General features: G+C 43.4%; 1 protein-coding gene across 1 annotated transcript in view; it reads left to right on the top strand.

Annotated features, from left to right (window-relative positions):
• The window catches only part of TXNDC11 (thioredoxin domain containing 11), a 92,186-nt gene that overhangs the window by 75,353 nt on the left and 3,290 nt on the right, over positions 1-13,543 (top strand). The window contains exons 8-11 of the mRNA XM_012647542.1: positions 5,018-5,810; positions 8,156-8,298; positions 8,634-8,743; positions 11,420-11,500. Coding sequence (XP_012502996.1) covers positions 5,018-5,810; positions 8,156-8,298; positions 8,634-8,743; positions 11,420-11,500 — 1,127 coding nt within the window. The remainder of the gene's footprint in view (positions 1-5,017; positions 5,811-8,155; positions 8,299-8,633; positions 8,744-11,419; positions 11,501-13,543) is intronic.

Below are 13,543 nucleotides of genomic sequence, written 5' to 3'. Positions count from 1 at the left end.
CGTGCCTGGCTAATTTTTTCTATAAATTTTTAGTTGTCCAGCTAATTTCTTTCTATTTTTTTAGTAGAGACGAGGTCTTGCTCTTGCTCAGGCTGATCTTGAACTCCCGAGCTCAACGATCCTCCCACCTCGGGCCTCCCAGAGTGCTAAGATTACAGGCCTGAGCCACTGCACCCAGCCTTTACTTTAACTTTTAAACTTTCCTTGTGGAGAGTTCTCTTTTGTCTGGTTTGGACACATCAGGATCCTGGAGGGTAAAGTGGTATTTTGTGGCAGGAGCCCACATTCTCAGTCCAGAGGGTCGTGGTTAGACTTAGTTACCTGGTAGGAGGACACTTTCTTTCTAGCCTGTTGTTCCTGGACGAGTGTCTCTTCCACCTATTGGCAGGTCTTCTGTCCTTTTTTTTCTGTGAGACAGCAGTCTTGCTGTGTTGCCTAGGCTAGCCTGGAACTCCTGGGGTCAAGTGATCCTTCCGCCCCAGCCTCCCATAGTGGGGACGATAGGCGTGTGCTACTGTGCCGGCTACACCTAGGCCCTTGTTTATCATGGTTTTGCCTGCGGCTCTTTTCCTGGGGCTCCCAGTGTCTTTGTGAGATGAGGGCTTTCCCTTAACCTCAGCGTGTGCTTGAGATGGCTGGAAGCTGATGGGATCTCACACTATTGTGAATTACTTAGCCAAACCAAGTGTCCAGCATATTTCCCTTTTTGTTTTAGGACAGTCAGGCAAGTGTTTGTTGAGCACGGTGCCAGGGGAGCTCCAGTCTAGGGGAGAAAGGACACGGACAACACAGTCTTGGTCCCATGGACTCAGAGGCTTGTCCAGTAGGAAAAAGGGAGTCTGCTTATAATTCAAGGTTGGGGAAGATCAAGCCCAGGGTCAGAGTCAGGAGCAACTGGAGGAGGCCAGGCACCACCCAGAACACTGGGTGCTGGGCAGGGGAGGGGTTAGAAGAGGCTTTGGGAGGGAAGAATGTTTGAGATGGACTTTCAGGGGCAGCCAGGGCCTTGATGGGTTGAGAGGAACTTAAGGGAAGGAGCAGCCTGAGCAAAGGTGCAAGGGAAGGGAGAGTTGCAGCAGGAGGTATTAGGAAAGAGTGTGGGTTTTGTGGCCCACAGGAAGGGCAGATTAGAAAAGAGCCTGAAAAAACCTTCGAAGGGGAGGGCCTTGGGCGCTTCTCTGAGGGTTTCAGGATTAATCATAGTCATCAAAGTCTCATTGTCAAGGAAGACATGGGACCAGAGATGAGTGTTGGCATTGTGAAAGTTTTCCTGGCAGCAGGGTTCCTGAGAAGTGAGAAAGAGTGAGAACTGCACGTGGGTGGTGGTGGGGACGCAGAGTAGGGTCTGCAGTCAGGGAAATAGTGGCACAGTAACCGGAGATGCAGCAGCCACTGGGCGTTCAGGCGAGCAGGAGGGATGAGCGTCACACTTACGCACCGTGAACCGTAACTCGTTAGCTCACTGACCATGAAAGAGTTTAAGGCAGCTTTATTTGTCCATTACGGCCTTAGGCCTAATTTGGGGCAGAAAGTTGAGGAAGCTTATGTTGTTGAGAAGAGAGAGGTCATCTTAGAGTGAGCGTGCTAGAGTTGGGGGGCGTGCCAGGCAAGGCTGTTCAGGACAGTTGTCGTGGGGCACATGTGGAGGGTCAGTCAGAAGTGACGATATCATGGCTGCACCAAGCCCATACTGGGCGGCTGTTCTCACGCACACGCACACCTGCACGTAGGCCCACACAGACCTGCACGTACACACCCACACTCAGAAAAGAACAGACCCTGACACTAGTGTCAGGCCACTGACACCCTCGTGTCTCTAGAAAGTTCTAGAGAGGTTATAAGACATTGCAATGTATATTACACAACTTGTTAATCAGAGGAAATGCTTACCTCAGCCAGCAAAGAGTCTTTTTTTGTGACTTGTTTTCGGATTTAAAAACATTTCTTTGAGATGTTCACAGAGTATGAATTCGGTAACCAAAAGCATGGTTATCATGTTCAGATTTCCAAATTTCTCTGATTAAAGAAAATGGAAGGAAACATCTATGGGACAAACATTTAAAGTTATTTGCAACATTTCCCCTAATTGTTCACATGAAATTAAATATGACATCAAGGGATACACATAATGTGATGTAACTTGAATTGTGTTTTCAAAACTGCCTGTTAATGTAAAAAGAAACATGAAAACCAGCTCATAGGAGAAAATAACAGTGCCTCACTCTTCAAGAGCATTGCTGTGTACAAAATATTTTCTTCAATTAAAAATATTCTTTACATGGCTGCTTTGTGAGAGATATTATTAATAAGAATAAAAGAGGCGAGGAAAGAAGATTTTTCTTGGAATTCTGTTCTCCTTAATACTGTAAACTATTACAGTAAACCTTGAAATTTTATGGAGGTTTTGGGGAGTGGGTAGCAGTAGTTGTCTACTATTGTGTCTCCGAATACAAAGCAGTACCAGGGTGGCGCCACAGGGCAGCTGGGCTCCTCATGGGTTATGTAGGCTTGGCCTTGTTAGTACCCTGTGCTGTCAGAACCTCCTGCAAAAAGGATTGAGATGTTTTTGTGTGTGTGGAGTGGGGGGGAAATTTAAAACTCTGGCTTATTATCTAAAGTGACTTTTTTATGCCAACCACTATTCAAACAATTTATTTTTCTGTATAAATATCTGTGTTTTGAATTAATTCTTTATAAATATTACACATTATAAAATTTGTCTTTTTAAAAATTAGAAATGCACTTAGTAAATGGTTTTATGGGGCAGGGCATGAAGGCTCACGCCTGTAATCCCAGCACTTTGGGAGGCCAAGGCAGGGAGATTGCTTGAGGCCAGGAGGTTGAGACCAGCCTGGGCAGCATGGTGAGATGCTATCTCTTAAAACAAAACAAAACAAACAAACAAACCCCAGCAAAACACGAAATAAGTGGTTTTACATAAACACACTTTAATGAAACAAAATCCTGAGTGACTTAACACCTTGTAACTAACTTTGATGAAATTTGATTTGAGTTAACACACTATTCTATTTTAGAGAGTTAAATGCATTTGGATTGTAACTTGTTTTTCTCACAAAACTAGGGTGGGACATGGGTAATGAAAGATACTCAGTTTGGAAATGGAAGAGTCTTGGAATAGAACATAAATCTAAATTGCTAATACTGATCTGAGGGTAAAGTGGTTAATCTCACCAAGAAAGAGGAGTGTGTACATTACGCTGAGATGCCATTCGTTTGTCAGGTGTTTACTGGGCATTTGTTATGTGCCTGGCCCTATGCTGGGCTCCAGTGACAGGATAAATCACATGCGGTCCCTGCCCACGAGGATCCACAGGCTTGTGGGGAAGAGGGCAACTTAACAGAAGCTTGTAAGACTTGGGGGAGGGCTTCAGGGACACTGAAGGTGGGAAACCAGCTCCTCCCAGGGTTGGGGTGGGGTTAGCTTAGCTTTATTAAAGGAGCCACCCTGGTGCTGGGCCTTGGGAACAGATGGAGGAGGCAGTGTCCCAGGGCAGACCTCTGCAAAGATATGGCCGTGAGAGGGCCTGGTCTGGTCTGCAGAGGGTAGAGTGAGACTGGAAGGACAAATGGGCCAGACCGTGTGTAGGTTTTATCCTACCGGTAATAGGGAGGCATCAAATACGGTTTGGCTGAGGAGTGTCATGCTTAGGGTCATATTTTTAAAAATATAATAATCCTTCCCTTAGCTATGGGGGATACGTTCCAAGACCCCCAGTGGATCTCTGGAACCATGGATAGTATCAAACCCTATATATACTACAAACGAATTTCTTTTTCCTTCTTCACAATTTCACAGATAGAAGATTCTTTCTTACCTTAGATCTTAGCAACCTCAGCATGTGATTTCTTTTTTTCCTTGAGTTGAGACCTTTCACCTAAAAGAAGCACTCTTTGGCTTTTCTTTGCCAGCATCACTACCCTTGCACTTTGGGGCCCTTATTATAAAATAAGGGTTACTTAACACAAGCATTGCAATGCTGAGACAGCCGATCCGATACTGAGACGGCTGCTAAGTAACTAACAGGTAGTATCTACAGTGTGGACACCTGGACAAAGGGATTCATGTCCTAGGCAGGGTGTCGAGAGATTTCATCATGATACTCAGAACGATGTGCAATTTAAAACTTACGAATTGTTTATTTCTGAAATTTTCCATTTAATAATATTTTTGGACTGCAATTGACCATAGATAACTGAACATGCAGAAAGCGAAACCGCGGGTAAGGGGGGACTGCTGTAAGAGGTGGCAGTGTGGAGGCTCCGTGGAGGTGGGAGAGAAAATGGTGGGGGTCTGTGACAGCTGAGGACCCGAATTGAGGCCACGGCTGTGGGGATGGGAAGGGGAGGTCCACTGAGTCACGCTGGAGTCAGAGCTGGCAGGATTTGAGGCGTGTGGTGACACAGAGAAGTTGAGGGTCGACCGAGTTTCTAGCTCGATGCTGCCATTTTCCCAGAGAGGATGATACAGAAGGAGGAAGAAGTGGGGCGGCAGGTGAGAGGGGAGTTTGGTTTGGAACATGTTGGATTGGTAGCCTCCAATGAGGCATGAATTTATTTGGAAACATACATGCTGTAAAATATTTTGATCCACTCATTAGATGCTGGAGAAGTTTTTAAACTTATCAGTTAACAAGGTAGAAAGTAGACATTATGGAGGAATATAAAGGTATAAAGGAAAATGCACTCAACTGAGAGTTGAGCGAAATGCTGTTCCTGGTTCTTTGACACCCTGAACGTGTGTCCTGGGGTGAGCCACTTCACCTTTCCAGGCTTCATCTCCTGCTGTGTGGGCTAAGACATCTCTGAGACCCCTTCCATCTCTGGAAAAATTCATTGCTTGTTAATAGTGACACATTCTGAAAAATAATCCAGGCCTCTCTGTTGCTAGGTTTGGTGTGACCACATCCTCTTTGAGGCAGTCCTGGCCCAGCGTCCTGCCAAGGACTTAGACTAGGATGTTCTCTAGGGCCCTCACCAACTCTGCTCCGTATTTCAGATCACCGAAGTGGCCTTGGAGTACAACAACTGTCACGGGGACCAGGTGGTGGAGCGCCTCCTTCAGCACCTGCGGCGAGTGGACGCTCCAGCGCTGGAGTCCCTGGCACTGGAACCGCCGGCACAGCTGCCAGACCCGCCGCTGATCACAGCTTCCCCCTGCTGCAACACCGTAGTGCTGCCCCAGTGGCACTCCTTCTCCAGGACCCACAACGTGTGTGAACTGTGTGTCAACCAGACCGCGGGGGGCATAAAGCCGAGCTCGGTCAGCATGCCACAGTGCAGCTTTTTTGAGATGGCAGCAGCTCTGGATTCTTTCTACCTCAAGGAGCAGACCTTTTATCATGGGGCATCAGACAGCATAGAATGCAGCAATTTTTTAACTTCCTATAGCCCTTTCAGCTACTACACTGCATGTTGCAGGACCATAAACAGGGGTGTGGCAGGCTTCATTGATTCTGAACAAGATGTCTTTGAAGCCCCGACCATTGCATTTTCTTCCCTCCAGAAGAAATGCGAGGTTGATGCTCCAAGCTCCGTTCCTCACATTGAGGAGAACAGGTATCTCTTCCCTGAAGTGGACATGACTGGCGCAAACTTCACAGGCCTGAGCTGCAGAACCAACAAGACCCTGAACATCTACCTTTTGGATTCAAATTTATTTTGGTTATATGCAGAGAGACTGGGTGCTCCGAGCTCCACTCTGGTAAAAGAATTTGCTGCAATTGTTGATGTGAAAGAAGAGTCCCACTATATCTTGGATCCAAAACAAGCTCTTATGAAGTTCACCCTAGGTACTGTAGGCAGTTCACTCCCCCAGGCATATTAAGTTTTGCTTAACTTAATACACGTAACTTTTATTGAGGAGTCTCATTACATTTGGTTGCGGGGGTGATGTCAGCTCTTTAGCTCGTTTTAAATCTTTAGACCACAATTGGTCATAACTTTAGAAGAAACTAATTTTGTCTGTTGAATGGAACTTCCTAAATCCAAATTGGAAAAGTTTGTCATTTAGACCGTGGTGGGGTAAGAGTCCAAATTTTTAGATTGGCGATTCCAGTCACATTTCTAAGGTAGAGCCAGCTGCAGTCAGTGGGGACTGGGCAGGGAGGTGGAGCCAGTCTGGTGGGACGCCCCGGGAGCTGAAGAATGTGAGCAATGGCAGCTGCTTCATCGTAAAGGAGCTTAAAGTGCAGGCAGTGAAAAAATAGGACCACCTTGCGTCCCCTTTGGTTTCACAGGTTTAAATGTGTTGAGTATCAGGGCCACCAGACCTCATTTGTTCTGCTGCTGTTTTATGATGTGTTGAGGGGGCTGCCGTGGCCTCAAGTGCCTAGACAAACAAGCATCGTGTGCAATAAACAAGGGTCAAGTTGCAAACCAGCAACAACCACTTTTTGGGGGGTAAGGCTCCATTGTGGGAAAATATCCAGAGCTTGCCCCTGGGGCTCAGCAGCAGCCGTGAACTGTCCCATGCCGTCCTGTTCCCAGGACTTTGCTGACGTCCTGGATGTACACACAAGGAAGTGAGAATTCAAAAGCCATATTAGTTCAGCTTCATTGGAAACATGAGGGAGGGTCAGTGTTTGCCAAATGGTGAAAGGAGGAATTTTGTAGGAAGGAAGCTTTTTATTTCAAGTTCTGTAAAGAATGAAATCAGAAGTAAACTCAGCTCCTAAATACTAGTCCTTTCAGCCATCCTCTTTTAAATCCAGGTGAAGCTTGTTTCTTACATTAGAAATGTTTGTGAAAAACCTTATGTAAATACTGATTTTTCTCTATATCAAATTAGATATTATAAACATGAGGGCTCCTCAGTGTTTAAAGGAACCCTGTGTCCAGTCACTTTATGAAGGGCATAATCTACTGATATTATTCCTAATTCAAGTTTTCTAAAATTATTTTGGTGTATTGGGTTTTCTCACAATGAAAGTAGCATGTATTTTTAAAGTGTGTGTTGAATTTTCCTGAATTCTGTTCAGTAATACTCAAGTGTTTGATGAGCTCATAATATGTTCACTTAGAATTTAAGGGTAATTGAAAGAAGCCTTCTTCAGATTTCTTTCCATCTCTGTATCTACTCAGAAATGTCTAGCTCAGCTGTTCTTTGTCCTATAGTTGGTGACAGAATTTTTAGAATTTAGAATTTTTAGGGGCTTGTTAAAAACAACAACAACAACAACAACAACAAATCTACTGTATGTCATTGTCAGTTTAGAGAGTTAACATACAAGTCTGCTGTCTCTAAGGGCAGTTTCAGAATTTAGGCTTCATTCAGATAGGAAATATTCTTGGTTTTATGTTTCAAAAATGTGGCCAACTCAGTGTTATTCAGATGCTGATCATGAATTCTCTTTAGTATTCACATGACATTCTTTACTTCCTCCTCCATTCTGCACATGTCACTGTCCCTTAGGCCCTCAAAATGGAGGGAGTTAGAAGAAAGAAAAAGAAGTGAAACTGAAGTCAGTGTTACTGCAGATGAGGCAAAGGACTCTGAAGATGGCAGACTCTGTGGGGAGGGTAAAACTGTTGGTTCCAGTTAGGTTTTTGAGTATTTTTAGGTTTTATTTATGTATTTCTCCCCTACATATAATTGAGTTTATTTTTCTTAACCTTTCAAAAAAGAAACTTGAACAACTTTAATAAAGGAAACAAAAAACCATAGCTCCTTGTCCTCAAATTAATGAACATTTGAACACATTCCACATTATTATAGTTTGTGCAATTACTGCATTTGTAGTTACGCTTACCTCTGTACCTTAATACAACTTTAGTATTATAGTTCAAAATCTCCTGAAAAGATGGTGGCTTGTTGATGATTTATGCAGTCTCACTTGGTATCTGTTTGTGGATCAGTCCTTTTAGAAAAGAATAGAATTCCTATTCCGTGAATGTCAGAGCATGTAACGCTGCATGGTGTTTTGTTATCTAAGTTACTGTCCACTGAGTTAATGCTACCAGAGCTAAACCTGATGCCACCCTGGCAGCTTTGTTCAGGGTTTTGCTTATAGGTGAAATGAGTTAAAAATGTGAGCCTGTGAAGTCATTCCAGTTTTTAAAACGTCGAGTTTAAAGTAGGCCAGCTACTTTCCTTGTACCTAAAGAAGAGTTGATCTCATTTTCTGTTTATTTTTAGAGTCTTTTATTCAAAACTTCAGCGTTCTCTACAGTCCCTTGAAAAGGCATCTCATTGGAAGTGAGTCTGCCCAGTTCCCTTCTCAGCATTTAATCACTGAAGTGACAACTGATACCTTTTGGGAAGTAGTCCTTCAAAAACAGGTATGGAGTCACAAGAGAGGCAAAAAGCAAGCCATCTGTCTCTATTAAAATAATTTCCAAAGCCGCAGTTGTTGGGGTGAGTGGCTGTTTTTGATGCATAGAAGAGGAACCACGTGGCAGTCCGATTGTGGAACATGAGGGAATTACATGGTGGTTTTCTAATTGCAGAAAGTCCTTAAGAGAGCACATAATTGGAAAGATCTAAAGATGAAATTTTTCACTATTTCTGCATAGGCGGCATTTATTGAATGCCTGCTGGATTCTAAGCACAGGAAAGAACTGAGGAGGAGCCTGTTTCTCAGGTGCCAGTAATGGCCCTCTTCCCCTTCCCACAGGACGTCCTGCTGCTTTATTATGCACAGTGGTGTGGTTTCTGTCCATCCCTCAATCACGTCTTTATCCAGCTAGCTCGTCTCCTGCCAATGGATACATTCACTGTAGCAAGGTAAGAAGTCCGTTCTGCAGCACTTTGGGCTGTGTGCCTGAGCGTTCGCTCTCTCTCTTTTTCTTTTTTCTTTTTTTTTTTTTTTGCATCTTAGCCATATGGTGTTTGAGGGTCTGCCCATTTTCCATTAACCTTTGGTAAGACCCATTGGTTGGATTTAATTGTCAGGCTGAAGCCATGAGCAAAGCCTTATTAAAACCAAACTTCCCCCGATGAATTCTGCGTGTTCCTTCCGCGATGTTGATGTTTAGCCCTGATTGAATTCATAGGTAGGTGAGGGCAGGTCTGTGGGAAGAGCACTGACCTGGTCACCAGGATGGGCCCCTGAGTGGCCAGCTCCTTGGTATACCATGGGAAGGTTGCCCCAGGAGTTGCCAACCAGCCCTGGGACCTGCAGCAAATCTCTCCACCAGCCCTTGTTTTCCTCCTCATTTGTGAAGTTAAGAGGAAGGATTAATTGATATCCACGTGTTCTAGTTTTATGATTCCATGGGTACTATACATAGGCTCTTGAGTAAACAAAAAAAAATCTAAATTTTGTTTTTTAAAGAAGGCTCAAAGAATTTTTAGATGAGATAGTAAGCAGTTTGTTTAGATTAACTCCTCCCCACAAAACTCCAGATAGATTAGAGTTAAACATAAAAGATCAAATCACAGAAAAAAACAGAAGATAGAGTATTGGATTTGCTAGTTCCTTTGAGAGAGGGAAACTGTTCCAAAGTAGAAACAGTTGAAAAAATAATGAAAGAAAGATGAACAGATTCCACTAGAAATACATGCAAAGAAAACAAATAAGGAAAACAGACTAAAAAAGGGGACCATTAATGTATTTTACAGCATGTGTATTTCATCTGTCATATGTACTACAGGTAATACTTAGAGCCAAATTTGAGGAATTACTATGCTGAGAGATTTTTGCACGTACATTGTTATCTGACTTAATCCTCAGGACACTCAGTGAAGCCAGTATGGTTATCACTCTCTTTTTATTGAAGAGGAAACTGAGACACAGAAAGATTAGGCAGCTTGCCCCGAGTCACACAGCCTATAAATGAGAGACCAGGATTCAGAATCAAGTGTTCATACTCCAGACCCTGCAAAATTAAAATGGTTAAGAAATTACAATGGTTTAAGAAACAGAGACTTCAGTGTGAACAAGGATATGAGTGGGTTTTTCATGTAAGAAGAGAGAGTAAATAAACAAATGGGGAAATTATAACCTAATAAATGTAAATTAAGACAATAACAAAATGTCATTTATACTTAATAAATGGTTTTAAGTAACAAACTCTTTTGTTGCTAAAATAAAGTAAAATTGGCACAGTCAGATGTAGCTAATGGAATGAGTACATTGCCATAACCCTTTTGGAAAGCATTTTGGCAACATTTGCAAGAAATCAGCAAAAATGGTTGTGCATTTTTGACCCAGCTAATTTTACTTTGAAGAATTTAATGAAATGGGAATTCCAGAGAAGCACGAGCTAGTTATCATAGCGTTGTCTATATCCACCAGTAGAGGGACGGTTAAGTGAATCATCACTGGGCATTTGATGGGATTTTTATCCCTTCATTAACACAATGCTTTTCATACAATCTATTGGAAACAATAGAGCATGACATATGTTACAGCTGCTCTCAAAAATATGTAAGCATGTAGACGAAGCCTAAATGAGAACCCCAGAAAGAAGGTCCCAAGTAGCCCAGTGGAATTCTGAGTGGATTTTCACATTGTTTTTCTTTTATGGTTTGCCCTTTCTTTGAAGTAAAAATCAGGAGGAAGAAAGTGTTGATTATAGAATATGGTGTTCAGTACCACTTGTTTAAAAAACAGAACTCTAATTAGTTTCAGGTAAGCTGGCACCAGCAGAGACAGGACTGCCATTTTGTTAATAAAGATGTGGTAAAATGGTTTTCATTTGAATATATCATTTTTTCAAAAGTGAATTTTATCCTTTTGGACAAATACATGACACTCATCCCTGACCCCCTTATGCTTTCTGAAAAATTCTATCAGTGTAATGATTCAAAACATTCCCATCTTTTGTATGCACCGTTTGTGAATATCGCAGCCCTTCCGCAAGGATGGTGTGGCCCCTTCCTTTGAGGATGCTGTTGTGGCCCCGAGTCTGCCCAGCTCAGTGCCAGCCGCCCCCTGGAGCGGTTGGAGTTAGCGAGTGCCATAGTGATTGAGCACTGGTTGGTGATTTAGTACAGATGTCATTCTCTGTATTTGAAAATTAATCTAAAATCTGCCTAGAAAGTACACTGTTTTTGGCCTCCATCCAGATTTACAACATATAAAAGAAGGTACAAAGTCACATCGTCAGAGAAGCTTGATGTATTTTGCTTAGTGATTTCCTTTCTTTTTCCAGAGATAATTCAGGCATTAAAATACTTGGCCAGATCCTGTTAGGTGCATGACTAGTCAGGTGTCCATGAGGCATTTTTTGGAAGTTCATTTTTAATTTCAGGACATTGTATTACCATTCAGTGGAAAGTTGCATGTCTTGGAAGTATCAATGCCCAACTTACACCTGGCAGTGCACTCACCGAGAAGGGGCTGGTCCAGTGTTGGGTGTAGACAGTGCACCAGGTTTCTCAGTCATTGAGAAGATTCTTTCAAGCTGGAGTTTCTTGGGCTGATCTTTTACTTTTTTTGTTCTTTCCCTTTGCCAGGATTGATGTGTCTCAGAATGATCTTCCTTGGGAATTTATGGTTGACCGTCTTCCTACTGTCATGTTTTTTCCTTGCAACAGGTAATGCTGAATTTTTTTCAGTTTGGGGTAGATGAGTTTCTTTTGCTGAGGTCTGAAAATGAAGTGAGTTTAAGATGTAAATCATTTGTTATGACTAAACTGTTCAAAAAGTATGCCCTTAGGGACACAGGCTGGAAGGGCTTTAGTGTCAGGATGTCATGTGAGGTGTGGATTTTTTTAAGGAGGTCTGCTCTTCTCAGAGTCTGTTTCTTACATGAGCATGAATGTGGCCATCAGGATTTGTTAGCTTTCATGGCCTGCATGAACATCTGGAGGATACAGCGATTGACAGGGAGGAGCCCCATGTCTGTGGGGCACGACAGCAGCAAGTCCATGGAGCCCTGCTTGCCCCGAGCCTTCCCCTGCGCAACACCCTCCTTGCTCGGATTCAAGGCGCCCCGCAACGGAGCTTTCTCGCCACGTGTGCAGACTGCTGCGAATGTCTGCCGTGCGGTCATCACTTGATCTTTTACATTTGCTTGACTAGTATTCCAGGCTCAGTTATTACAGCCACTGCCTTGAAAGCCCCAGCAAGCAGGGCAGGGCGTTAGCAAAGGGGTAGCGGACTTCCCAGTTAGGGAATGTGGGTGCCAGTGTTCCGGTAGAAGAGGAAATGAACTCTTGGCCCTTACAGCCTGAGAAACTGGATATTCGCTCCCTTTTTACAGAGTCCCTGTGGTTTTTAGAAGGTTGGGTCCTCTTGGCGATGAAGTCATATGGCTTTGACAGAATCTTCTCTACAGCGAAGTGTTTGCAGGATCATTTGGGGAGGTCCCTGACTCGTGTGACGTTGGCTGTTTTCATTTCCTGCCTCCCTGTTGCGATTCCGTGTGGCCACTGCTCTGCTTGTCACGTTTCTCGAAGAGAGTGCTTCCTTGGTGTCCGTGGATCATTTCCTTGGTTTTTGCTCTTTATCTCAAATAATTTTTGCTGGAATACTTCCTGTGGTAGTAGGGTCTTGTCAAGTCATGCACTAAAAACAGAATGTGACTCACCCTATTCTACTGCTGACTGAGTCGTGAGGGGCCTTTTTCTTTCTAAGAAGCATTTAAATTGCCATGTAGTCAAAGAATCATGGACAATAACACTAGCAATGTCATCTGTGCAGGACAGAAGTTGGACATGTAGTTTAATGAAGTGTAGGTTTTGAATTCCAAACATAGTTTGGAAAAGTATTAAAGTTACAGCACCCAGCAAATGCCTTTGCATGTAGTAGTTCTCAGCAACTGGAAAAAATCAATGTATACTGAGAGACACGCACACAACAGGTAGCACAGCGGAGGGTTGTTTGGAGCCCTGCATCTGGGTCGAGTGACTTTCATTCTAGAGCTGCCTGGTGTAGTTTGGAGATGGAGATGAGTTTGTTCTCCAGACATGTGCTGGGCAGTTGCTGCCTCTACTATTTTCCTTGAACAGGAAAGGTCAGGAATGTAACTTTGAATATGAGAAGCCTGAGCAGTTCTATTTTGATGGAAAGAGCTTGGTAAACCAAAGCCCTGTGGCTTTGGAATGGAATTTTTCTCATTTCCTAAAAATAAATGGTAGTCAGAAGTGGAGTAAGCTCATCATTAGCTGGCCCACAGTGAGCAAGTGGTTTAGCCAGAAGGCAAATGGGCAGATGACGTGAGCTGACAACTTGCAAAAGAGGAAATGAAAAAGGCTGTTTGATAACATATAATAAGACCTTTCTCACGGTTCACCTGCTTATGCTATTTTTAGTGAAAGGAATATAAAATTGTACATGCACTGCAATGGAACAGAAACTCGTGCGTGTGCTAGCTGCAGATGTGTGCAGCGGGGAGAACGTCAAGGTGTTGACGACGATTATTCAAAGGAGTGAATACTGCAAGTGAATTGCAGGTGTTTCTTGTGTGCCTTTTATGTCCCTTATAAATTGCTTACAAAGAACACATCCTGATTTCTAAAAATCATGAAGGAGAAAACCCATGTGAAAGAGCCTATCCTCTGGGTGGAGGCAGGAGGCGGGGCTGGGACCTTGAGGGAGACTTAACCTTCCTGTGCGGGCGTCTCAGAGCCACTCCT

This window comes from Propithecus coquereli, unplaced genomic scaffold (assembly GCF_000956105.1).
Source record: "Propithecus coquereli isolate 6110/MARCELLA unplaced genomic scaffold, Pcoq_1.0 Scaffold27, whole genome shotgun sequence".
NCBI lineage: Eukaryota > Metazoa > Chordata > Mammalia > Primates > Indriidae > Propithecus > Propithecus coquereli.
Note: the sequence above shows the minus strand (reverse complement) of the source record. Positions and strands in the feature narration are given on the sequence as shown.